General features: G+C 40.4%; 2 protein-coding genes across 2 annotated transcripts in view; one reads left to right on the forward strand and one right to left on the reverse strand.

Moving 5' to 3' along the window:
- Window positions 1-642: 642 nt before the first annotated feature.
- aldh5a1 (aldehyde dehydrogenase 5 family, member A1 (succinate-semialdehyde dehydrogenase)) lies at window positions 643-26,939 on the reverse strand. Its single transcript, XM_028817566.2, has 10 exons — window positions 26,594-26,939; window positions 25,163-25,246; window positions 21,034-21,204; window positions 18,890-19,006; window positions 16,236-16,379; window positions 14,642-14,785; window positions 12,614-12,772; window positions 7,711-7,874; window positions 6,685-6,743; window positions 643-6,218 (listed from the first exon to the last, which is right to left on the reverse strand). The coding sequence occupies exons 1-10, from the start codon at window positions 26,873-26,875 to the stop codon at window positions 6,013-6,015; spliced, it is 1,530 nt and encodes a 509-aa protein (XP_028673399.1). The 5' UTR covers window positions 26,876-26,939; the 3' UTR covers window positions 643-6,012.
- Window positions 8,883-27,288, forward strand: part of LOC114663667 (lysine-specific histone demethylase 2) — an 82,075-nt gene continuing 63,669 nt past the window's right edge. Inside the window, exons 1-2 of the mRNA XM_051935980.1 lie at window positions 8,883-8,936; window positions 9,100-9,216. The gene's annotated coding sequence lies outside the window, so the exon portion shown is untranslated. The remainder of the gene's footprint in view (window positions 8,937-9,099; window positions 9,217-27,288) is intronic.

Here is a 27,288-nt window from a genome sequence, read left to right on the forward strand (position 1 = left end):
TCCTTACACTAACTGTGGCCATACTTGATTAAAATTGAACAAATCCCATTCCACAAAAGAATATACATTACAGTACATTGTTGCACAAACTATTTTTTTTTTAATAGAACATTATTAAGTATATGTACATAAAACAATGAAAACAAGAATTTCATTAGATAATGCAAATTATAGACAGACATTAAAGTCAGTTTTGCAAAAATATTCTATAACGGTAAATTTATATAGTTTTTTTCTATTGAGGAACAATAAAACATTTTGCTTCATTAACCTACCGAAAGTGGAACGGAGCATTAATATTAAAGTGAAAATCAAACAAAAAAAGTCTCTGTGCTTCAAACTGTAAATATTGCTGTTAGGATTTCTTTAGCATTTTTATGTAACATTATACATTTCTCTTTAGCCAGTGTTCATTTTTTATTTTTGTTTTATTCAATGGAGAATAGATTTAAAAATTCTATTTTTCATGCACATTGTAAAATTTGGCCTAGTTGTTTTATTTTTAACGTTGTGAGTTACTGCAGCACCTTTTTATTTTTTAAGGGGTGCCATACGTTTGTTTGGTCCTGGATCTCTCCTTGTGGCCTGCCATTCTCTGTCTTTTGGCAGAACTGGTTTTTATTTCGTTTGAGCTTCCACCTGTTTTAATTTTGTATGATTTTTTTTAATTATTGGAGGGATTTGTGCTTTAGAGAATGTAATTCTGTTAAGACTTTTTTTTGACTAAGTTCATCATTTTTCAGTCCCATTTTTTTTTTTTTTTTTTTTTTAACAGGATCCGCCAGTTTCAGCATCCATTGTTATGACATGACGGTGGGTTACCAGGAAGGAGTTTCACTGACGTGACTTGTGCTGTCAACAGTATTTATGCCTGTGCTGCATGTAATGCTTTTTCTAAGACTGTGAATATTCATTGTGCATGCTTTTTGTTTTTGGTCTATGGTGATTGTTCCTTTGTTTCTCGTATTTTAGTACAATTCTGTCTAGCAATTTTGGGTTTTGTTCTGTTCTCCCAGTTTTGACCTTTTGGGTTCAGTTTTTCACGTGTTTTCTCTCTTTGTCCCTTTCTGCACTGTCTTTGTGGCCTATCGTATTTTTTCTGTTCTCTGTTGGGACACAAACACCCTTCTGATCTGCTTTATAAGTACTTACTGCTAGTGGCTTTGACATGGAAAACTGTGCTCTTGAGTGAACCTCTGGCGGCTTTGACTTTCCCATCAAAGAGGCTGTCCATTTTGATAGCACTCTACATAATAAATGCTGTCAAAGTGTATTCCAAAAAACAACATTGATTCTTTAATGTGATTGGCACACTCGTACTTATATTATGTCAACATTTAAAAATATTTTTCCTTCTTTATCCAAAAAAAATTGGCTTCTTAAAATGAAGTAAGTTGCATGCTGCAACCTTGGTAAGCACCCATCTGCTGTCTAGAAAAATCTACTAATCTTTTTCAAAAACATCAGAAGTCAGACATTTGTCTCTAAGAGAAACTGTAACCCCTTCTACTGAAGGAGGGAGTGAAAATGTAAAGGAGCCCCATCGGCATTAAGATGACCTGTTGAGAAGAAAGTCACGGCTGAATTTGTCACACACTTGTGCGAAAAGGTCACAGATGGGGACAAAAATCCACTCATTTGATAGAAACTGCACCAAGAGCACTTTGTGATCCAAGTCAAACTTGTGCGTAGATAGCTTGTCCACGAGGCTGCAAGCTCTGCATCTGAAAGACTGTTCAGTGTCTTCAGTGAAACTCCCTGCCGTTCTCTCCTAAAACCCGATGTACTCGATATGCTTGGTTTCCTTTCAAAGAACACTTAAAATAGTCTTAGATGGACGGCCTGTTTGTTTAACTCAGAAGAGTCTCACTTGGGGTCATTTATTTATTTGTTGCACTGAGGTGGCTGTGGATTGGGCTTAAAAGCAAAGCTATTTACTTGATTTGACAGCTGACTGTCACATTAATACAATTTCAGTTTTTAAGGTGTGCTATTTAAAATCTATTGGCCTTGCATTGAAGTTTTTTAGAAGATGTAATAAAACTGCTTATTCAAAATCAACTGTTTCAGCAATGTGGCTGGCACCCTGCTAGATTAAAAGCCATTGAGATTCCAGTGCCAAACATTTTGCATAACGAACACTGGCATTTCTGCATTAAGGGCCAGGAGGGTGCAGCCCCACCAGATGTTGTGTAAAAATAAGTCCTAGGTTTCCCTCAGTCATTTAACTTGCTATTAAAATGTTTGAAACTTCCGGCAACTTTGTCTTCTTGAAGGACTAGGGTGTTGTACCATGTTAGCCATTATGAATGTGGTGACAGGTCAAGTAAGATGACAACTAAAAAGATTACAATATGCAGGCTTCCGAGGCAACTCGGGCCTTTTGATAACATCTCGCCTGAAGAAGGGGCCTGAGCTTCCTCGAAATCCTGCATATTGTAATCTTTTTAGTTAGCCAGTAAAGGGGGTCATCTTACTCAACTTCTCTTCCTAAAGGCTAAGTTTGATATTTTTCAAGCTAAAGTTATTTATTCACTAAACAAAGAGCCCGTTTCGACAACGTAAGATGAAACGGGCACGAGTTTGTGTCAGCAGTGTATGAAGAACAAATGATAAGTGACAAAGAAGTTGTTTTGTAATGATTGTACAGTGATCCCTCGCTATATCGCGCTTCGTCTTTCGCGGCTTCACTCCATCGCGGATTTTAAATGTAAGCATATGTGAATATATATCGCAGATTTTTCACTGCTTCGCGGATGTCTGCGGTCTACAGTGCGTGTGCTTCCTCAGTTGATTTGCCCATTTGAATTCAAACAAGGGACGCATGTGAATTGAAACAAGGGACGCTATTGGTGGATGGCTGAGAAGCTACCCAATCAGAGCATGCGGTTAAGTTCCTGTGTGCTGCTGATTGGCTTAGCGACGGAGTGCTGCATTAACCAGGAAGTACTAATCTCACTCATTCAGCATTAACGTGTCCAAGCACCAACAGAAGATGCAAATGATTGCAGAAAAGGTAAAAGTTTTGGATATGTTGAAGGAAGGGAACAGCAACACCGCTGCAGGACACCATTACGGCATCAATGAGTCCACGATTCTTTTTATTTAAAAAGGAGGAAAAGCATATAAGATCTATGGCCACAGTGTCCTTTAACCAGGGCACAAAATGAGTTGCAAGTGGACGTGATAAGGCAGTAGTCTGGATGGAATCTGCTTTAGGGATTTGGATTGAAGAGTGATGGAAGAAGTACAACGGCGGTGCTAAACAGTCGCCTGAAGAGGCTCCTTTAGAAGAGCTGTAACGCTATCCTTTGTTGTGCAGTAAAATTAAACTCATCGTTATCGGACAAGTCGTCGTGTCATTGTTGGTGAGTAACCATAATTAATTATTTACGTACAGTGCTTATTACATGTACATAGTTTAGTGTCACTGTACACACATTTTATTGTATACAATTTTTCTTGCATTGTACGTATTTATTGATGGTGGCCTGTCTGTCGTAATGGCTGTAACGTATGTGATATCGGAGACGCTCGATATCGTTAAAATAATATTTAGGTTTTACTGTGTTTACATACATAATTTCAACGAATCTTACCTAATATCTAAGAGAATACAAAGGGTTTATGCTGTATAATTGTGCGTGAAATGTTTATAATAGTGTGGGAGAGTTTATAAGGGCTTAAAATATATAAAAATAACCACATGAACATATGGTTTGTACTTCGCGGATTTTCTTATTTCGCGGGTGACTCTGGAACGCAACCCCTGCGATGGAGGAGGGATTACTGTAGTCCGCTTTACTCATTACTGTACAGGCTTGTACTGTTAGTTGATGAATTTTCGGGGCCTATAGTATAATATTGAATGATGAATGTTCCAGTACAATATGGAATAGTAATAAGTATAAGCACCACAAACCTGAGATAGGTGTATTGAATGAATGCGTAATTGAATCAGAATGCGTAATTAGGCCTCGAGCTTTAATCGAAGTCGCCTTTCTCTTTGAATTTTTGCGGCTATAAATCCACCGCCTGCCGCGATGTTGGGGTTGGATGTCGGTCTCGTAAGGTTTTTCAGGCAGCTGCGCAGAAGGCGACTGCGCATTCGGCTTTGGACGGACATGAGTGAGTGAGTGAGTGAGGAGGCAGGCGAATTATGTATTAAGATAAGCATGCTGTACCTGCATTTGTCATGCAAAGTTGTATTCTAAAGCTTTCTATAAATTTAACCAATGTCTTGCCGACTCTGGTGCTGTACAGTGGAGGATATGGCGGCACAAGAAAAAAGCTTAACAAACTTACCAAATGCGTCCATTTTTCAAGCTAAGACAGTTCTTAAGTGCTGATCTGCCCTTCTGTGTGATGACAAATGGGATCCGGAAATAATTGTTTTATCGCATATTCCTGGTGCTGTATTTCTCGCGGTAAGAATACAATCTCTATTTGTTTGTGCAAATTCACACATAAATACAGAAGTAAATCCAAACAAAATGCTTACTGTGATTTGGTCTGCCTGGAGGAAAACTGCACCCTGTGTAGGAAGACTTAAGTGTTGAGCTATCACACATGGCTGGTCGTCTTTTACAACTGCTAAATCTCATAATGTTGGGGGTTTTTTTATGTTCAAAAATGATATGTATAAACTATTTTACAATATGTCTATAATTCCCAGGCACAGATCGATACTTGACAGCAGTCTTGACATGAGAAATGGAAGTACTGTATTTGGTAAGTTTTTAAGCTTTTCCTCAGTGCCCCATAGACTACAATGTAAAGTGCCAGAGTGAGCAAGCTATTTTTTAAAAATTCATAGAAAGTGACTAACTTTAGAACACAATTTTGCATGGCAAATGCATATATATAGCTTATTTGTGAAGAAATAACTTTGACTTAACTTATCCTTTAAGCATTTGCCCCCCAGTTTCCTATCATATGCTCAATGTTGTTATTACTTGTCTAAAAAAGTCTTGTAGTCAATGGAAATGTCTTTGTGTTAAATGTAGCCAGCCTGAGGATTGTGCCAATTGGCCCTGCAGTGTTCTTTATAGCCTTGGCTGTGTGTGCTTACGTGTAACCTGAACTTGAGGGTCATCACCCATATGAAAACGAGGACCACGTGGTGCTGCGTCGTGTTACCAGTGAAACTTTACTAAAACACACTCGCTAATTGTCACTGTATCTATTTTCCCCCCTTGGGACAAATTAAGTCCCACCTGTCTACATATCTACCTATCGACCTGCTTATCTAATCTTAGATAATTAAGGAGTGCACTCGCCCACCTCTATACAGTCACAGATGCCACATGGCGCACACTCCTGGTTCTCATTGGGCAGCTTTGCTATGACAACTGTAACCAAAATGGCACACTTATTGGTAGCAGCTAAAATAAACCACAATGCTGTCACACTATCACACAAGTACTGTCTAACTGTGTCAACACACAAACTCAGCTGCCCGGAAAACCATATGAATTTGGACTTTCTGGCTAAGTTCCATGATTCTTGGTTATGTGTTGGGCTCGTCACCTGTTCTGGTAACAACCCCTCTAGTCTTTGTGTTGCATTTTCATGTTCTGGTCCTTCTCCCATTGCCTTACTGGCCTGCCAACTTAGCAGTTTGATTACATGATTTTGAGAATGTTACATTACGCAGTTATAATTTAGGAACTGTTACGTTTAAGTTGATTTAGAACAAAATACAAAACATTATGCCCTGCACCAAGAACAACCTTGCCAGTTTTTCAGCAAAGGACCCCTCCGTGACTGAAACTTCAGCAATACTATAGAAAAAGGTGGAATTCTAGGACCGTAAGCAAGAGCCATCTTGGTCTGTAGCATTGTGGGAGTTTCCTGATAATGCTGATCTCCGTTTCTTGTACACTTCTAATGATCTCGAGGGCTGAAATGCCACTTGGGGTGAGGTCCTCAGAACGTCTTGATACTGTGGCACCGTTTGACTCCTAACATCTAGTTTAGCAACTGGACGAACATCTATGTGTGTTCTTGGCTCTACAGGCCGCCAAAGCACATGTATTTAATCTCCAGGTATTCATCAATGCCATATTTGGACCCCTCTCTTCCCAAACCAGACTCCTTAACACCACCAAACGGGGCCTCCACAGCTGACAGCAGTCCTTCGTTTGCTCCAACCATTCCCACCTCAAGCTGTTCGGCTACACGCCAGATTTGAGCTGGGTCTCTGGAATAGAAGTACCCTGTCAAGAAAGGTAGATGTAAATACGTTACCAGGGCAGAAATTCAAAGTGGTCAGAAAAAGAAATCCCCTGATTTCACTGTAGGAAAAAATTTGAAACATGGCAGCGTGTCTTGGAATATTTTAAATCTCCTACATTTTTACACTCGGGGGGGGGGTTCCCCAAGTTAAGCTAACGTCACAAATAATACTGAGGAGTATTACCTACTGCACGCAGTTAGATAGCAGCTTGTGCGCCTGACCTCATTGGAGGAGTCAAGTTATTAAATTGGACAAATGGCCTGGTGTCCAAATCTCAGCCGTAAAACACTGAGCTCTTCTTGGTTCCTGTTGCGTGTTCGTGAATAACGTTTCCTATGCCTAAAAAAGACGTGACTTGCACCACGTATGACCGAGATATGGACTCTTAATATGTAATCTGTGTCATCCTCTGCAAATGCACTATTAAGGTAAATAAAATATCACACCTGCTAGACCCACACGGGCAGAATTGGCAATGGTCAGGGCCTCTTCTTCAGTTTCAAACCTGTGAAAAAAGAGAAACAATCTTTAGTATATGTGCCAGTGTACAGTATATGTACAGTAGATTCAGGGCGTATTGAGGCCCCTTCACTTCCTACACACTCTATTGTGCTGTAGATTTAATTTGAAACTAGCTGTCCGCTGCGGCTCTGCCCATGTCGTAGTGACACAGGACCAACTTTACAAATCAATAAACAAACGGGTATCGCTAGTTAAGCGGAGGCAAAGCACATGCCAGCAGAAAGTGAAGGGGTCTCGATGCTTTCTGACTCCGCTGTATGTGAGCACCTGACTGCAAATTCCATTTTTGCACACTTAAAAGAACTTGGCTGTCCTTCACATTTTTATGTGACTCTTACATGCTTTATGGAGCATTTAAATATAAAAATGCATCAAAATTGTCCTTTTGTTTTTTTTTAAAGAAGAAAAGGGAACCTGATCTAGTGCAGCATTTTAGTCCTGTCATGTCATTTCCTAACTCATTTAATCCAGACCAGGGTCAGTCTTGGGATGGGTGCAAGGCGGGCACAAACCCCAGACAGGGTGCCACTCCATTGTAATGTGAACATACACACACCAGGGCAAATTTAGTGTCGCTAGTTCACCTGACTGGCATGTCTGTGGACTTTTTTTTTTTTTGGCTGGGGGACATGCAAACTCCACACAAGGAGGACCCCGGATGAGAACCCGTGTCTCGTGACTGCAGCGCTACCACTGTGCCACTGTGCTATACCAGCATTGTAGTGTCAAGGATGACAAGAGATACCTGGCAAAATATAATAATAAGGTAAGGTAGGTTTGTGTTTCCAGGATTTGTAGGCAACACACATTTTTTGGATGGACTGAAGATTCAGGAACGTTTCATTCTGAGACTGTACGTTACATAGTTCTAAATTACAAAGTGCACTCCATACCTGAGAAACTGTACCATTAACATCAGTTCAATACCAGTTAGAATCAACAGGCCTCACTTAATTACTGGTGCGAGGGGTCCAAATGTCTCCTCCCGAGCACAGAGCATGTCCTTGGTGACGTTTGATAGGAGAGTTGGTTCCATGAATGATCCTTTCAGGCGTTTACCTCCCTTCACTACACGGGCGCCATGAGAAATGGCTTCGGCAATCTGCTTCTCCACCTAATGTAGAAGAAAGGAGGAGTGAATGTCAAGGCATACAAGAGACCCTATGGAGTCGATTAACTGACCAATAAAAAAAAGGGTTAACTTTTGTTTCATTAAGTTTCATTATTCTGTTCCATTTTTTAGGTTGGTTTTAAAGAGAAGTCGAGACAAATGACCCCTTTAATTGGCTAACTAAAAAGATTACAATATGCAGGCATTCGAGGCGACTCGGGCCCCTTCTTCAGGCAGTTTGTAATACAGAGACTGGAGTTCCCTAAGTTTATAGAAACACCAGGACAGACACCGCATTGGAACACATTTAAGTGAGACATCATTAAGTGAGGGCAGCATGGTGGCGCAGTGGGTAGTGCTGCTGCCTCGCAGTAAGGAGACCTGGCAGGGGCCTCGCTTCCCGGGTCCTCCCTGTGTGGAGTTTGCATGTTCTCCCCGTGTCTGTGTGGGTTTCCTCCTACAGTCCAAAGACATGCAGGTGAGGTGCACTGGTGATGCTAAATTATCCCTAGTGTGTGTGTGCCCTGCGGTGGGCTGGCGCCCTGCCCGGGGTTTGTTTCCTGCCTTGTGTGTGCCCTGTGTTGGCTGGGATTGGCTCCAGCAGACCCCCATGATCCTGTAGTTAGGATATAGCGGGTTGGATAATGGATGGTTGGTTTTGAAACCTGGGATGTCCTGTAGTATCTCCATTTTCTGCTTTTCTTTATTTTAGTGCTGGAATCCCTGCAATGACATTTTGGATCCCAGCTGCTATGCCACACACCCTGGAAGTCCCATCACATGACATCACTAGAGCATTACTTCATTGACTGCTACAGTGAAAATTTGCTTTTGACGTCAATTTAAAATCAGGATACTATTTTAATATACAGATGCATTTGTTATTAGACAAAACTCACTATAAAAATGCATTTTCTCTTATAAAAAAAAAAAATCTTTTTGATTTTCTTGCAGTTGACGCATCAGACAGAAAATTCTTTGTGCACAGTAGTAGTAGGGTCAAACGGGTTCAATCTTCAAGTCATTGCAATCGAATGTTGCAACGTCCATTTGAACTTTGAAGTGGTAAAAGACACTAATTGTTAGGTGTTAATGGTTACACATATGTAATAAAATATTTTTATGAAAAATAAATGTTATCCAAAATATAGCTTATAAGAATAGACTAACTGAAGGAGAAATATTCATACTGTGATGCCATGCTGATTTTGTTTCATTCTTATTTCAGATGCCCACTATCCTTTATTGACATGAGTGATCTGTGAATATGCTCACATTTGGCACTACATCCCTGAAGACGGTTTACGAGACAATGGGCATCCATCTGTCGATCTTCTACTATAAGGTAACTCATAATTAGCTGTTAACTTTTTAATCTGCCATCACACTGGACTCTTTCACCGATTTTAGATTTGTCTATAAGCCTTGTTCACATCATGACAGAAGAGCACAGACGTGTTTTTAAAAATATTGCACACCAACACCTAACCACTATTCCAAACCCCAGAGTTCTAAGAATACGAAGTAAAAAGTCTTTGCTGTGAATACTTTCAGAATACAGATGCCTAGATTTGTTTTATTTTATCCACAATCTTGGACAGAGAATTACAAGTGGAGCTGAATGAATACAGTGGTGTGAAAAACTATTTGCCCCCTTCCTGATTTCTTATTCTTTTGCATGTTTGTCACACAAAATGTTTCTGATCATCAAACACATTTAACCATTAGTCAAATATAACACAAGTAAACACAAAATGCAGTTTTTAAATGATGGTGTTTATTATTTAGGGAGAAAAAAAATCCAAACCTACATGGCCCTGTGTGAAAAAGTAATTGCCCCCTTGTTAAAAAATAACCTAACGGTGGTGTATCACACCTGAGTTCAATTTCCGTAGCCACCCCCAGGCCTGATTACTGCCACACCTGTTTCAATCAAGAAATCACTTAAATAGGAGCTGCCTGACACAGAGAAGTAGACCAAAAGCACCTCAAAAGCTAGACATCATGCCAATATCCAAAGAAATTCAGGAACAAATGAGAACAGAAGTAATTGAGATCTATCAGTCTGGTAAAGGTTATAAAGCCATTTCTAAAGCTTTGGGACTCCAGCGAACCACAGTGAGAGCCATTATCCACAAATGGCAAAAACATGGAACAGTGGTGAACCTTCCCAGGAGTGGCCGGCCAACCAAAATTACCCCAAGAGCGCAGAGACGACTCATCCGAGAGGTCACAAAAGACCCCAGGACAACGTCTAAAGAACTGCAGGCCTCACTTGCCTCAATTAAGGTCAGTGTTCACGACTCCACCATAAGAAAGAGACTGGGCAAAAACGGCCTGCATGGCAGATTTCCAAGACGCAAACCACTGTTAAGCAAAAAGAACATTAGGGCTCGTCTCAATTTTGCTAAGAAACATCTCAATGATTGCCAAGACTTTTGGGAAAATACCTTGTGGACTGATGAGTCAAAAGTTGAACTTTTTGGAAGGCAAATGTCCCGTTACATCTGGTGTAAAAGGAACACAGCATTTCAGAAAAAGAACATCATACCAACAGTAAAATATGGTGGTGGTAGTGTGATGGTCTGGGGTTGTTTTGCTGCTTCAGGACCTGGAAGGCTTGCTGTGATAGATGGAACCATGAATTCTACTGTCTACCAAAAAATCCTGAAGGAGAATGTCCGGCCATCTGTTCGTCAACTCAAGCTGAAGCGATCTTGGGTGCTGCAACAGGACAATGACCCAAAACACACCAGCAAATCCACCTCTGAATGGCTGAAGAAAAACAAAATGAAGACTTTGGAGTGGCCTAGTCAAAGTCCTGACCTGAATCCAATTGAGATGCTATGGCATGACCTTAAAAAGGCGGTTCATGCTAGAAAACCCTCAAATAAAGCTGAATTACAACAATTTTGCAAAGATGAGTGGGCCAAAATTCCTCCAGAGCGCTGTAAAAGACTCATTGCAAGTTATCGCAAACGCTTGATTGCAGTTATTGCTGCTAAGGGTGGCCCAACCAGTTATTAGGTTCAGGGGGCAATTACTTTTTCACACAGGGCCATGTAGGTTTGGATTTTTTTTTCTCCCTAAATAATAAAAACCACCATTTACAAACTGCATTTTGTGTTTACTTGTGTTATATTTGACTAATGGTTAAATGTGTTTGATGATCAGAAACATTTTGTGTGACAAACATGCAAAAGAATAAGAAATCAGGAAGGGGGCAAATAGTTTTTCACACCACTGTATATCATTACGCTGAAGATGTCATGTGACATGACTAATCAAAATGGCAGCGTTGGGTATTTGGTCTTAGTTTATTTTTTTTTCATCCTTCTCTGGCTCTTTTTATATGAATTTGCATTCAATTGGGGGGTTTTCTTCCCCAAGGATATTTGGGGGGAACATTTTATTTTTTCACCTCATGGCTTAGTTTTGCTTTTTTGAAAGTTTTTGGGCTGATTCTGCCACCATTTTTGAGCTCCTGTTGTTTGGGATAAACGTTCACTATCTCAAGGGAGTAAAAGCGTCCAAGTTAATGGATTCAAAAAAACGACTCTTTCTTTGTCAATACGTCTGTTAACAATCTTTCTGGTGAAATACTTTTGCTCCCGGTAGCCTCGACTCTGATTCTTGTCTTGCACGTTAGTTTTAGTTGCTGTAATTTTTAATCTCCTGCTATTTACCCGTTTCTGTCTTTTGGCCACATCTTTTCTCCTGTTTACCTTTTAATCTCCGTCGTACTTTCACTGAAAGGATGAGAGGCGGCGCCCATTAAAAGAAATCAGCAGCATAGTAATTTAAAACACACAAGGATAATAAAATTAACAAAGCTTAAACAATACTATTGTTAGGAGTTTGAAAACATTCATCTTCTCGTTAGTCATTTTTTTCACCTTTTAGTTACATTTTTTTCAATTCATGGGGCACATTTACAGACTTTCATGTGTGCGTTTTTATTTTTGTTTGAGAACGATTACATTTTTTGTTTTGTTTCATCTTATGTGTGACATGCTGTCATTTTAGAATTTCCGCAGGCAGTCAATAGAAGCTGTAGACTTGCCTCCACAAGACGCACCCCAATGCGTTGTCATTAAGACAAATTCTAGCACAGCACTGTTTGTCCGAGATTACGGATTTTGCTTGTCAATAAGTGCTGGTTTAGTGCTTTGGGTTCTGATTTTTCTGGTCATGACTCAATACTTTCCACATTTTGATTCAATTCGAACCCTTAGCGTTTTGGCTCCTGTTGAATTTCTGTTAACTACTTCTGCCAATTCTAGCTTGATTATGATAACAGTTTGGCCCACTGGTTTTTGTTAGCAATCCAAAGTCTATTTAGAAACCTGTTTTAGTTTTTGTCTTGAAAACCACACAATCTCCTGGTCTCTTGTTAATATTATCTATTAGTTGCTGCCTCTCTCATTTTGTCAGCAGGCTGTTTGAAAAGGGCAACAGAGAATTAAAAGACTAGCAGAAAGCATCTGTGTGGTGGTCTTGCTAAACCTCTTTGAGTACTCACGTCGGGCATAAAGGCCAATTTTAGAACACAAGACTAAATTTGTATGTTCTGTGAAACTCAGGAGAAAATATTTAAAAATCCACGGCCAGAACAACCATAGTGCCAAGTCAAAAACTTCACAGCAAACTGGAGGAAGATCACAATCTTCACAGAAACTGCAGCTTAGCGCCTGCTTTCTGCTTCAAAGCTAAGTATGCTGTCAACATTACGAGTCTCCTACCTTCTCCACTGCTCTCTCATTGATTAATGGCCCTTGTGTAGTCTTTTCTTCAAACCCATGTCCGATGTGGAGCTCTCTCTCCATGGCCTCTGATAACTTCTTTACAAATATATCATGGATTCCCTTCTGAACCAAGAAACGGTTTGCACAAACACAAGTCTGATGGATCCCATTGAAAGCAATGAAAAGAAAGCGGAAAAACAAAAGTTACGCTATGAAATATTCTCTATAATTGAATAAAATTGAAACATAAAGTGAATGATCAGGAACGAAAAACCCTTCTTGAAAATTAAAGAAAAAGAACGTTAGTGAGAAATAAAGCAAAACAGAAATAAATTACCCTAATGGCAAATAGAATAAACGTTTATGTCTGAAACTCTAAAATCCTAAACTCCCCACTCTTAAACAGAAATGGTCAGATGACGGCAAGTCTTCCCTAAATGGAAAGCACGAAAGAAGCCAAAGAGCACAACTGCAAAGCAATAAATGCCACAGCAAAGTGGCTCTGGCGGCAGGCGTGTTTAAGTAGCCCTGTGGTGACCGCGGGCCTAATGATCACGGCACTTGAGGGCTGCCAGTCAATTATGCTGCGTTCACGTGCAGCCGTAGAGTTTTCGGAGCTCCGATTGGTGTAACGTTTCACTTTCCCACTTCAGTGCTTTTCACGTGAATTTTTCAGAGCAATAACAGGTTGCCGTTGATTTGTCACTCTATAGATAAACTGTAAAGAGCAAACTAATCATCTATATATATATATATATAAAATTCTTTTCACGTTTGAAACGGAAATTATATATGAGCGTTTGAAACGGAAATTACGTATGACCACAGAGGAAGAGGAAACACATTCTTAATAAACCTGATTCGAACGGTGACATAGCTCTGGCTGTAGCGTCATCGGGAATCGCTTCTACTGTACATTATTAGATGGAGGCCGTACAGCACATTCGGTATTGCAATTACCATTAAACCTCGCTCACGACGAAAATCCAATTTGCAACATACGCAAGGGCTCTGGAAAGGGAAAAGTCTTGCAACATTCAAAGATAATAGTTTGGGATGAGTGCACCATGGCACATAAAAGAGCCTTGAACTGAACAATATAAGGTCTCAGAGATCCTACCAAAATAATGGGAGGTTCTGTTGTTTTACTCGCTGGAGATTTTCGTCAAACATTACCAGTTATTCCACAAGGGACACCAGCTGATGAACTCCACGCGTGTTTAAAATCCATGCTTCTCCCACGGTCAGTTATATGTCGCGTGTTCTCGGGTAGGTACACCAAAAAATGTATACATTTATGCACCTAATGGGCAAACAAAAAATGTAGTATACCCGAAAGCACTGCAGTAGTACTCAATGTATCTTTACTTCTTAAATGTTAATATTTTACTGTTTAATAATTTATATTTATATGCTTCTTATACATTTCTTAATATTCTCATATGATAATGTTGTTTGTTTTGATTTCTGTTATTGTAAATGCTCTTTATTTGTTGAAAAATAAAATTGGCAATTAACAAACTTATTTTATAAATACATTTTATTTTTTTCCCTTGCACTCAGTGAGCAAAGCCACTGGGTAATCAGCTAGTATTAAATATATATCACTTCAATCCAAATACGATTTGATCACAAAAATGGAATTTCTAGCAAATTTGTTTTTATTTTATACAATTGACTAAAGTGGAAGGTCAGCGTTACGTCACAACTCTGAGAATTTGGAATGTCTTGTTTTCTTTTGAATTGTCTGACTTGTATTCGGTGTTCATAGGGAGTACATGTTGGAGTTGGAAAGTCGCATTTACTGTTTGCCCGATAATACGTGAACGCAGCATTCAAGTCCACCCTCCATAAAATCAAAGTGTATAGCAAAGCGCAAGGGACCAGAAGGAAAGAAAGAACACAAAACAAAATGTACAGGTGACAGGAAAAGAGGACACACAAAAAAAAGAAAGAAATGTAAACTGAGGCTAGAAACGACTTTACGTGGTTCTTTTGAAAAATGTTACTACGTGTCCCACATACCTGGCCAGAATTTCTGAATTTGCTGCCCATCGCCCCGGCGACAGCCTTGTCAACGTCTGCACTGTCGAACACGATGAATGGCGCATGTCCGCCCAGCTCCATCGAGACCCTTTTTACTGTTCCAGCGGCGTATTTCAACAATACCTTGAAAAGACCGGGCAACATTTCATTGATTTCTAATAATAATAACAAAAAGCATAAAGAAGTGAGTATAGAGTGATGATAAGGTCCGTTACATCCTCTCCATTTAGATAAATTCCACTTATCATTCCTGAGAGTGTTTTCCACAGGTGGTTTATTTAACAATATTTTAGTAAAAATATGTGTGTTTTGGGATGTTGTGAGCGTGCGACTGGTCGACGATCATGTGACACAGGTAATGTGAGAGATTTTCATGGACGTTTTAGATATTGTTAGCTGTTGTCCAGGGTTTGGACACCACGGTCTCCTAATCGATAACTTTGTTATCTCCAGTCTGTGTGAATACATGAAGTTTTGCTAAACCGTCACTACGTACTAAATGGGGTAAGTAACACATAAAAAAATATCATTTTAGGGTGGAATATTCCTTTAACTTGCCAGCCCTCAGGCAGACACAGAGGCAGACCCTCATTTGTTATCGTCTGGAATTTACTTTCAATTTTTGTAGAGGTTGTAGAGTCCTTTTGGTGTTGTTTCTAGAATATCCAAATAATATGGAATATCTTTACTGTTTTTATTGATTGACCTGTGGAAAGCACTTTAAGTTACACGTAAATGTATGATTAGGTGCTGCTATATAAATACAGTTATTATTATTTCTAGACAGAGAATTCATTTTTGATGTTTTTCCATTGAAAGCTTCTGGCAAAAGATATAATTTTTTATCATTTTCCAGTGACTGGACTTAGTTCACTCCCAGAAGGCTACTTAAAGGTTGGCACACACACACGTATCTCTCCTGTACACAAGACTAGGATATTAACAGTGTTGGTATGGGATTCTCTTTATGTCTAATTCTTCTTTGGTACTCAACCTTGCTTTTGTTTTTTTTATTTTTTTCCAAATCATCCTCTTTTTAAAGACATAGCGTCATAACATCCGACTCCCATCTTCTGCTCTGTATTTTGACTTCTGGCTGTTTCTGAATACGTTTCTCTCCCGGTCACTTTCCTTCTCTACGCCCTTGCCGACAGGACACACGTGACCTTTTGTCTAAGCCCGAGAGTCCAAACAAAATTCCACGCCAGAAGTTCCCTAACATTTTTTTTCCCCACAACTTGAAATACAAATTTCGTCCTAACATTCAGACACTTCAGTGTGCAGGGCGCCTTTAAAAACACACTGTTCAGGAGAGTGACATGTTGCCTGCCCACACATTGTGTTGTGAAGGTGCAAATGGCAGCAGCAACTAAAGAATATAGAGAACAATCAAATGAAGACAATAGAAATGAAAAATATTTAGAAACAAGACAAATCAAACTTCTCAGATGTCTAATGCGCTCCTAACATAAGGCATCCTGGGATGGCTTTCCCTTTAAATGGTGAAACATAGAAAAAGATTTATTTGCTTCTGTTGTGTAAAAGTTTCCTACTGACTGATAAAGTTTCCTACCTTTCCTGTAGCAGTGGAACCTGTAAATGATATTTTTCGAACTCTCGGGTCAGTACATAATACCTCTCCGACAGCGGGGGCTCTTTCTCTTGAACAAGGAACCACATTATAGACTCCCTGTGGGATTCCTGCTTGAGAAGCCACCTGCAACATGAAGAAGAAGGAAACCATAAAGATGCAGTGTATGCTTCCTGTTGTTTAGAACTTTGGTTATTTAGTTTGTCAACCCAGTCTTGCTTAGAAGCCAGCAATGGGCTCAAAGCAAGAACAAGCCCTGGATGGGATGACTATACACTACAGGGCACACACACAGATTCCCATAAGGACAGCCAACCTAAAGCACATTTTCTGAATTTTGAAGGAAATCGGTGACTCCCAGAGAAACACACCACACACCCATGTAGCCATGAGGAGTGTTGCTATTCCCACAACACAAAATGGGGTGAACAGGCCTCAAAATAAGCCAAAACCTGACCAGGACTTCACCCTAGGCAGCCTGGCCCCATACTCCAATGCCTGCACAGAGCCAAAATGGCACTCAAGCTTTAAAATGTTAAAAATCCTGAAAATATTCAAAAATACCCTTCAAGAGAGTGGATAACCGTAAATCACAGGCTAGAAAAGAGAGAAGCCAAGCAAAATGACACCTTTTATTGGCTAACTAGAAAGATTACAATATGCAAGCTTTCGAGGCAACTCAGGCCCCTTCTTCAGGCAAGATGTAATTACAGATGTTGATTACATCTTGCCTGAAGAAGGGGCCTGAGTTGCCTCGAAAGCTTGCATATTGTAATCTTTCTAGTTAGCCAATAAAAGGTGTCATTTTGCTTGGCTTTTCTCTACATTCATAATGGCTAACACGGTACAACACCCTAGTACTACAGGCTAGAAAAGACAAAGATAGAATGTTTCTTAAACCAAAAGAATTAATTAAATAGCCAAAAATAACCACAAAATGACAAAGCAGAGAGAAAAGACAAACAAGGGTTAGCCTAAAACTCGCATCCACAATCCAGAGAACAATAATCCAAAAAACAAACCAAAAAAATGATCATAAAGTCCAAGACAATGCTTACGACGCGGACATACACTGCACAACTGACAATGTTGCTCTGAGGGACTCCTCTCCTCAACTTGAAAGTAAAGGCTGAGGGCGGCTCCTCAGCAGTGATGTCATTGTGACCCCCCCCCCCCTTGGAATTCTACCCATAAAACAAAAGGAATGTAGTAAAGTAACACAGATACACAATACATGATTACTAAATAATATCAAAAACTAAGCAATACTGTATTAACAAAGAGTACAAAAGGACAAAAAACGCCTGGAAAATAATCATTCAAAAAAAACGTACATGAATAATTTATGGGATATACTGTATACGCATGCATGCTGTCACCGCTTGATTGGTATGCCAGCTGGATTTGCACCCCAAGTGTTTATAAACATCCAACCATCCATCCATTTTCCAACCCGCTGAATCCGAACACAGGGTCACGGGGGTCTGCTGGAGCCAAACCCAGCCAACACAGGGCACAAGGCAGGGACCAATCCCGGGCAGGATGCCAACCCACCGCAGGTTTATAAACATCCATCCATCCATTTTCCAACCCGCTGAATCCGAACACAGGGTCACGGGGGTCTGCTGGAGCCAATCCCAGCCAACACAGGGCACAAGGCAGGAACCAATCCTGGGCAGGGTGCCAACCCACCGCAGGACACACACAAACACACCCACACACACACCAAGCACACCCTTGGGCCAATTTAGAATCGCCAATCCACCTAACCTGCATGTCTTTGGACTGTGGGAGGAAACCGGAGCGCCCGGAGGAAACCCACGCAGACACGGGGAGAACATGCAAACTCCACGCAGGGAGGACCCGGGAATCGAACCCAGGTCCCCAGATCTCCCAACTGCGAGGCAGCAGCGCTACCCACTGCGCCACCGTGCCGCCCCTGGTTTATAAACATAATAATGAAAAACAAAACTTCCGGTATTTTCAATTGAGGAATACATTAGGTGACGATAATGAGAAACTTCGGACAACACTTTGTCGCTCTGCATAAATTCATCGTACATTGCGTCTTCACTGCTGGATTTAGCCTGTTGTACTTCTCAATATGTAGCACAGATCAGGTAGTGACAGGGACAGCCACTCCCAAGTATGTAACGCTGATCCTTTGCATCACAGGCTCTGGGAGTTTTAGTTTGTCGTAGCTGATCAGAGCTTTGGAGACACGGAGAGAGATAAAGGACTCGGGAGTATAATTTTATCTCAGGGTGGCTAGCAGTACTGCCTCACAGCTCAGGTCACATTTTACTATCTGCAAAAATCGGGCCAGCATAGTTGGCAGTAGCCCTCGGGGACACTTAAAAGACCACAGCACCATTATAATCCACTCCACACTAGTTCAGTTCTTCCATCCCCGTTTACTTCAATGCAATTCATTGAGTTCAACAAAATTCGCAAAACATTTACGTGTTTTTGCCGAAGTCGAGGACAAGCGAATTCAGTACTCGTCACTACTCTTCACGTACCTCATTTACTTGTATGCAAGTGTAGGTCTGCATGCGTACAATACAAGGACACTATATACATGAAGGGCCGTGGACTTGCTTGCTTTGTTCATAATAAACTCAGAAATCTCTTACCTCAGCCAGAGCAAGTGCAGACAACGGGGTGTCCTCAGCCGGCTTCACCACTACAGTGCATCCTGCTGCCAGCGCTGCTCCCACCTTCCGCGTGATCATTGCACTGGGAAAATTCCACTGGAACAAGAGAAGAATGCTGGTGAGCTCTTCAGTGTACCGCCGGCGACTTGAGAAGCACAAAAGGTTTGAGTACACGGGACCAAGAAATGAGTCGATGTCAAAGTCAGAAAGAGGGTCATTACTGAAACGACAACTGAAGCACCAGAATGCTAACCAGAATCGATGTCAAAGGGACTTTAAGATTCTCATAAACAGAACAGCTGAGAGACACGTGCGCAAAGGTTTTTAGGTTTTTGTTTGTCCTAATCACAGACGGTGAAATTAGGGTCACTTCGGTGTTGTCGGAAATCTGTCAATTTGCTTCTTTTCTGGGGTGACTTTCTATCGACATTCATTTTCATTGTTTTTGAGGTTGAAGATTCCATTGTTCTTGTTAGAATTGCTGTGCTTTGTTTCAATTTTGTAATTTTATTATGAATCGTTTCCCTTGTCATTTTATTTATCGCATTTGTCTTCATCATGTGGGATTCCTTGAAGGTGGTGGGCAGGTTTATGGAAGTTGTGACCTAAAAACAAATTCATTGGCAGATGTCATGATTTGGTGTGGCGTTGGGTTCTCAAAGGCCGCCAGCTTTTTTATTTCCATCATTCGGTCCACTGCCAGCGTTGCTAGGGGCGTGTCCTCTAAGGTCAGGACCCATGTGTAACCGACATGATAGGATAAAAGAATCCTTATCCAATCTGCAGATGCCAAATCTCTGGAGTATTCAAAGTGTATCTTTTGTGCTCTTTTCTCGCATGTATTTTTGGTTTTGACATTCCTGTTCTCTTGTCCACTAGTATTGGGCTTTGGTTTCATTTTTTTGATTTGTTTTTTTATGCACATCTGTTTTTTTTTGTTTAAACGTTTATCTACCAGTTTGCTGACAGATCACCGGGCTGAAAGGTCACCTGAGGCGGTTCGTTGTCCGAGTTCACGGATATAAACTCTTAGTGTGCTTATACTAAAAAACATGTTGTTTTGGTGTTCTTTTGGTGACAACCTTACTCTTCAATTTTTGACTAATGTTTCGATTTTGTCACCTGTGCTAATGATTTCCATGTTTCCCACTTTTGCTACGACCCGACCACATCTTTTATCCTAATCAACCGCATTTAAAAAACACCCTGCTGTCTAAAAGGAGAATAACGTTGTGACATGTCGGACCGCGTGCTCCAGCAACGAGGAACAGCATCCTAGTAACGGAGCCCATGAAATGGCGGCAATCTTGAAATAAAAAACAGCGTTGCCGAACTGTAAACGAGAATGGGAAAAAAAAAACTATAAACGAAATTAAAACAGGAAAATGGAATTAATAAATAATTAGACACAAAGCTAATATTTCCATGTATAGACCTCACAGAAAGCACTGGTACTTTAGGAAAATATTTTTTACAGGTACTAAACTCATAACATTCTGATGATATTTCTTCATGTTAATTCTTACATTTATGATATGAGCGAGAACTATGAATACATTTGTGCCGTGTTTTTCCAAATACAATAGTGATAAAAGCGTGTAATAGAAAAACATCAGACAGTGCAGGGTTAATTGTACTTCGGCTAGCAGCGACTCGATTAGATGATTTGCTGACACTCCGTCCCTCAGTTTAATAAACAACACTTTGAATTTCTTTGGCAACAGTTCTCTTCAAATCAAGCAGCTACTAATTTTGGCTTTCATTTCTGGTTTTCTGAACTCCTTTCTGCCTGCGACTGCTGATGTTTGTCTTGCCCTCGTATTTTAGTCACCCGAGTGTTTGTCTATTTTAGTTATGACCCCAGCTCTCGTTCGTTACATTTCTTATCTCACGTTCTTCATCTCCTGGCTATTATTCATTTTTCTTACAATAATAATCAGACTCCATGTCCATCGTAACTGGGGGGAGGAATGGGGTGTTCAATTGAAAAGCTCGACCCCATTTGAACATGCCTGTGAGAAGTTCATCAAACACCCCAGCTATATGGTAAAACAAGATCATGGCTTTATTATAAAAGTCAGAGTTTTCTTTCTTCTCTCCTTTCGCAGATCACACATACTTACTGGTGTTATTATCGATGTGACTCCCACGGGCTGCTTAAGTACAACTATTCTTCTGTCCCTTGTGGTGGACGGTATAATGTCACCATAAATTCTTCGAGATTCCTCTGAAAACCACTCCAAAAAAGCGGCAGCATACAGGATTTCACCTTGTGCTTCTTTAAGAGGTTTTCCCTGAAAAGGAAAGACATTTAAATTAAATTACATCTGATTTGCCATCAGATGGGTCCTAGCGTGATGTTCCACCCATTATCCATTCTGTTAAATTGTAGATGACATGGAACAGAAGGCAGACCTCCATTTTGGACAGGCTGCCAGTCCATCGCAGGCCACACACATGCACATACAGTTCTTTTGGGGATTTGGTCGGATAACCCCTGACTGAAAGACGAGAGACTGTGTTTATGAGGAAGGAACACGAGACAAATGTAAGATTTGTACCTGGTTTGTTAATGAGAGATCAAGTGCAAAGTAAAACCTAAAAATCTGAATTGGGAAAAAAGACATGGTCAAATACCAGCAGATCAAGAATTACCAAAACCAAAACACGAGACAAAAACAAACAAGTACAAAATCTGTCACCAGAAGTGTCGTCAACAACAGTAATAGCAAATAAAGACTTGTTGTTTTTTGAATCCGTGAATTGGATCTAACTTTACGAGGTGACCTTTTCTCCCTTTGTGTTGTGACTGATGGTTCACGACCTACAAGGACAGGTCCCTAACAATTGGAGCTGAAAAATGGCGGTGGATACAGTATAAAAAAAATTTCATAAAAATGAAACCAAGTCATAAACAAAAAAAAAAAATTAGTAATGTCACTGTTAAAATCCTTGGGAAAGAAATTCCCCCCCAAACTGAGTTCAAATTTGTACCAAAAGTGCCATTAAAAGAATGAAGAACATAAACGTTGCTTAAGTCTTCTGACAGAATACTACCAAAATACACTTGCACAGAAGTTTGTTGTGTTTCCGTAACCTCGGATGTTTAGGAAGTGCGCAGTGTGACCTTTATACCGTCTAGAGGGTGACGCCACTAACTGTGCACTTCTGGGTCGTTTGCTTAGCCACTTGGTAGCAACCGCTCACCAAACTGGTGGAAGCCGTGAAAAACCAAAAAAGCATCAGAATGATACAAAACTAAAATGATAATAAATAAATATTTAAATGAATCGCTATGAAGTTAAAATCTCCCTGTTCTAAAACCTAGCATGGGAAACAACAAGTACACCGAAACACGCTGGACAGATGAAAATACATCTACTCTGAAACCAAACCGTAACAGCAACGGGTAAACGCCACACAGGCTGCAGTCACTGGTCAGAACTTGAATTCAGGAAATTCAGAAATTGCGAACAAGGATATTTAAGACAGTTAACGCAGAGGTTGGGAATTGTTAGGAATTAGTTTTTATTTAATTTTTTTCCTGGGCTTTCCTTGTGGTATAAAAATGATCAAGGGGTCATTTCTGGGGTATTTTATACTGCTGGACCCTGGGAATTCACAGAGTAGAGCTGCAGCTCCTCCGCGTCGAAAGGAGCCCGTGGGCATCAGATTAGGATGCCTCCTGGACGCCCCCCTGCTGTGGTGTTTCCGGGCTTGTCCAATGGAGAGGAGCTCTCTGACATGCTGGACAGGTGACGTCTCTCAGCTGGCTTGGGAACACCTCAGTAAACCCCAAATCCCCCGGCTGGATATGCCTAAAACACCTAAACTTTAGCAAGTGGTGCCACCGTCTCAATCGTCATGATTCAAATACTTGTTGCAACACTGAAAAAGATGGCATGTCACATTAAAATAAAAAAAATAAGTACATGGTTTTATCAAAAATAATTTAATTATGCTTAATGCACTAAATTAATAATTCCTGAAACAACATATTTTTATATAAAATGAATGAAATTTTTCATTCTCTTTTAAATTGTTATGTTAAATGCACACGACTCAGGTCAATAAAGCATAATATTTAACAATTGGTTTATAAACGTTTTAAAAAATGCCCCTCACTCAGCTATAACCTTCTTAGGCTGTCAATTATACTTGTTCCAGTATCATTTTATAGATAGATAGATACTTTATTAATCCCAAAGAGAAATTCACATACTATTTAATAAATATCATTATTATTATAGTTCATGTTCAAAGTTATTGATAAGAAATAAACAGGTTTGCTTATACCAAAGCTAGTTTTATTTGGTAAAAACAATACAAACCAACAAAAATACAAAAGATTAGTATTCAAAAGCTGAAAATGTACAACAGTTGTACAAGAACACGGCTTCTTTGGCTATCCGACCTCGCTGATGATGAATCCGCTTGGTGCGTATTAATTTCCGGTGAGGACTAAATGGAACCATTTTGACTTCTACCTATCCATCCATCCATTTTCCAACCTGCTATATCCTAACTGCAGGGTCACGGGGGTCTGCTGGAGCCAATCCCAGCTAACACAGGGCACAAGGTAGGAAACAAACCCCGGGCAGGGCACACACACACCAAGCACACACACACGGGACAATTTAGAATCACCAATCCACCTAACCTGCATGTCTTTGGACTGTGGGAGGAAACCCACGCAGACACGGGGAGAACATGCAAACTCCACGCAGGGAGGACCCGGGAAGTGAATGCAGGTCCCCAGATCTCCCAACTGCAAGGCAACAGCGCTACCCACTGTGCCACCATGCTGCTCAACTTCTACCTAAATGACTGAAATTAATATATTATACACCCCACAAGATTCAATAAATTAAACATGATCAAGTTATGTTCAAAAGTGGAACAGAAACAATACATGTAATATAAAGTACATACATTTTTGTAAATGTAATAACCTGCCATTTCCTTTTTTTTCAGTGTAGTGATGTGGACTCTGGAGCTGGGGGGGGTACTCAACTGGAGGTCCAGAGTGGCTGCAGGTTTTTTGCTATAACCAGATTTTTATTAGAATCCATTTATTTACTATTAAAGCGTATATTTTTGGGGGGCTTAGTTTTAATTAACATGCTTGTTACAATTCAGAGCCCTTAATTGTCTATTTTAGTTTTACACAACTGCATTTAAGATTTAATTGTTGCTTGTTTTCTCTCTTCTTGTCTTTTTAACTCTTATGCCTCACATTCAGTCAACTGCACCTTCAGTTTTGTTGTTTCTTTGTAAAAGTGATAATGTGAATATCTATCTGTCTCTGTTATATAGTGCCTGTCTATCTATCTGAAAGAGAGATGTGAAAGGCACTATATAACAAATCTATCTATCTATCTACAGTATCTATCTATCTGTGTGTTATATAGTGCCTATCTATCTATCTATTATATAGTATCTATCTATCTGTCTGTTATATAGTGCCTATCTATCTATCTGAAAGACAGATGTGAAAGGCACTATATAGATAGATAGGCACTATATAACAAATCTATCTATCTATCTATCTATCTATCTATCTATCTATCTATCTACAGTATCTATCTACAGTATCTCTATCTATCTATCTATCTATCTGTTATATAGTATCTGTCTGTTATATAGTGCCTATCTATCTATATAGTGCCTTTCACATCTATCTGTCTGTTACATAGTGCCTATCTATCTATCATGAGGTGCAAATGACAAAGGAACCAGCAGCTCTCCAGCTCATGGGCGTCCATTTAAACCAGTGTACTTACATTAATAGTATTTGCGTTAATAAGTGAGAGAGAAGGGAAGGACCAAGAGGTACAAATCTGTTCAGGACCACAAAACATACAATTAATGTTCTCAGAAAACAAAAAGTCTACAACGTGATAAAGAAGGAAATGCACTAACAAGCCAAATACCGTAATTAAATACCAGTTTTCATTACCTGCTAGGCCTGACCTCTAATTATGAAACTAATATGAAAACCTGCAGCCACTGCAGACCTCCAGGACCAGAGCGGAGTACCCCGTCCTTCAGTTTTTGGTAATGATGCATTACCTCAGAGAGTTAAAGAGCGCACCACAGCCCACACTTGGTGACTACTTGACCCCTCAGCAGAGCCAGCCCGTGTTTGGGAGTTCTAAGAGTGACGGGTGTCCCGGTAGGACGTGCTCTTTGGACCCTGGGTATTACAGACCTCCTCGGTAGAGTGCGCCGCTCAGTCACTGTAATACTTACGCATTCTGCTGTTATTAACTTGGCGAGGTCGTCTTTGTTTTGGATCATCAAATCGTACCATTTTCGAAGGAGTTGTCCCCTTTCCTAGACAAAAACAGAAGAGTTTTCAGTAAGTTGGAGTGTACTTGCACAATGTGTGAATGTTTTATCGCCATTTGTCCATTAACTCATCCGTTACACTGAACACTTTTGTGAGTCTCTTCAGGATTTTGTTCTGCTGATACCCAAAATCATCTTTAAAAATTTCCTATCATCTTATTGCAGTCACCGGTTTTTGTGATTTCCTCTCATAAGAATACATAAAGTAAACCGTACGACAGCTAAAACTGGAACATTGGCGGTGGTCTAAAAACAGTGGAACTGCAGCTCAGATTTACCAAGGCCTGTGAATGGGATGCCCAAAGATAGACAGATTAAAGGCACTAAATAACAGACAGGTAAAAAGTCACTTTATAAAAAAGATACATGTGAAAGGTGCTATATAAGGCAGGTACCCAGATGAAAGTTACTATGTAAGATTGGTTAAAAAATAAATCGATAGGAAAGGAACTATAAAATAGACATAAAAGGCACATTATAAGAAAGATAGATATTTGCGAAATGCACTATGTAAGAGTGACGGAAAAATAAATAGACGTGAAAGGCACTATATAACATATAAAAGACAGGGTGCATAAAATGTGAAAGGCACTTTATAATATAAATGCATAGATGAAAGGCACTATAAGAGAACAACTGACAGATGAAAAACACTATTAGAGGCTAAAAATAGATGAAAGGCATAAAAGATAAAAAAATAGATGAAAAGCATTATGTAATGGTTAAACAGAAAGCTGGATGAAAGGCACTATAAAAGAAACACAGATCGATGAAAGTTGGGCTGGTTCTCGCTGGCCTTGAAGTTTCGAGTGCGCTGCAGTTCATAATTCTGCTCGGTTTACGAAGCTCGGAGGCTTTGATCTTTTTTTATTGCCTTTACGTAATTTAATATCCAGAGAAACTGCCTGAAGTGCAGGTGTGATTTTGTTGAAAATATATACCTTTGGAAGGTATTTTCTGCAAAAAGGGAAATGTAAATTTAAAATTATAAAACGAAAATGCAATCTCTTTTTTGAAAAATACACCTTTGAAACCCCACTTTGAAAAGTAAATGACAAAAGCGAGATTACATTTTCGATTTATCATTTTAAATTTTGATTTCCTTATTTGCAGAAAACACCTCCCGTATTTTGTAGCCACCATAAAGGTATTACAAGAGGAGCAGCGAGTAAAGTCCACGAGTAATCAATCAATCAGCCGAACTGTTTCGTCCCTTCTCAACGTCAATTTGCTGAGCCCGACTTGGCTAAAATAGCAAGTGAGCCTCGTCAGTCATGTAAGCATCTAAGCCCCCTCAGACGCTGAAAAACGAGCGACCAGGGTGACACGTACCTTACCAGAGCGCTCCTTCCACGTCTGAAACGCCGAGGCAGCAGCCTCGATCGCCTCGCCGGCCTCACTTGCTCCACAGTCCGCTACCTTGGCTAGCTCCTCTCCAGTGGCTGGGTCGAGTACTGGAAAGGATCGGGGGGCCGATACCCAGCGACCGTCAACATAGGCTTGGGAGCGAAGTAAACCCTGGGCGATCGAAAGGGTGTGCGCCTGTCTGAGAGCCTGGGTGAGCTGGCGACAAGGGCTGCAGAGCAAAATCCGGTCACAGAACACACGAAACATTTGGTGGCCACGGGTTCAAACAACACCAGAGACTTGAAAACGACACACTGACAGCGAGTCTCAACGCAGCGGCGCTGCCAATTGCGAGTTCAGGCCCCGCCCACTCCACCGAGGTCTTTGATTGGCGCAGAAGAAAAAGTGGGCGTGCTGTTTGTCAAATCCCCCAACCAAACGACTGCGTGGTTGCACCCTCGCTGCATTCAAGGACGTTATTGGATACCGAGGACGTTTGGGGTTATTGCCGGTGGGTCGAAGGTTGTTTTTGTTTTACCGCGCTAAGAGCCGATTCTTCTATTAACTTTTATTTGCCGTATTATTAGTTTAAAAAGCAGCGAATGAGGGCAAAACGGGAGCAGTTTGGACAAAGGCCCATAACCGGAGTCGCGGACTGGCAACTAACGGAATTCTGTTGG

The sequence above is a fragment of the Erpetoichthys calabaricus genome, chromosome 13, assembly GCF_900747795.2.
Source record: "Erpetoichthys calabaricus chromosome 13, fErpCal1.3, whole genome shotgun sequence".
Classification (NCBI taxonomy): domain Eukaryota; kingdom Metazoa; phylum Chordata; class Cladistia; order Polypteriformes; family Polypteridae; genus Erpetoichthys; species Erpetoichthys calabaricus.

Bases quoted from the DNA above. Each gene is read 5' to 3' on its own strand.
- aldh5a1 (XM_028817566.2), bottom strand. From the start codon at position 26,875: ATGTTTCGTGTGTTCTGTGACCGGATTTTGCTCTGCAGCCCTTGTCGC. The intron at 25,247-26,593 runs GTACGTGTCACC...GTTTTTGTCTAG, and splicing joins GGAAGGAGCGCTCTGGTAAG to GAAAGGGGACAACTCCTTCG. The intron at 6,219-6,684 runs GTGTGATATTTT...CTTTCTTGACAG, and splicing joins TGCCCGTGTGGGTCTAGCAG to GGTACTTCTATTCCAGAGAC.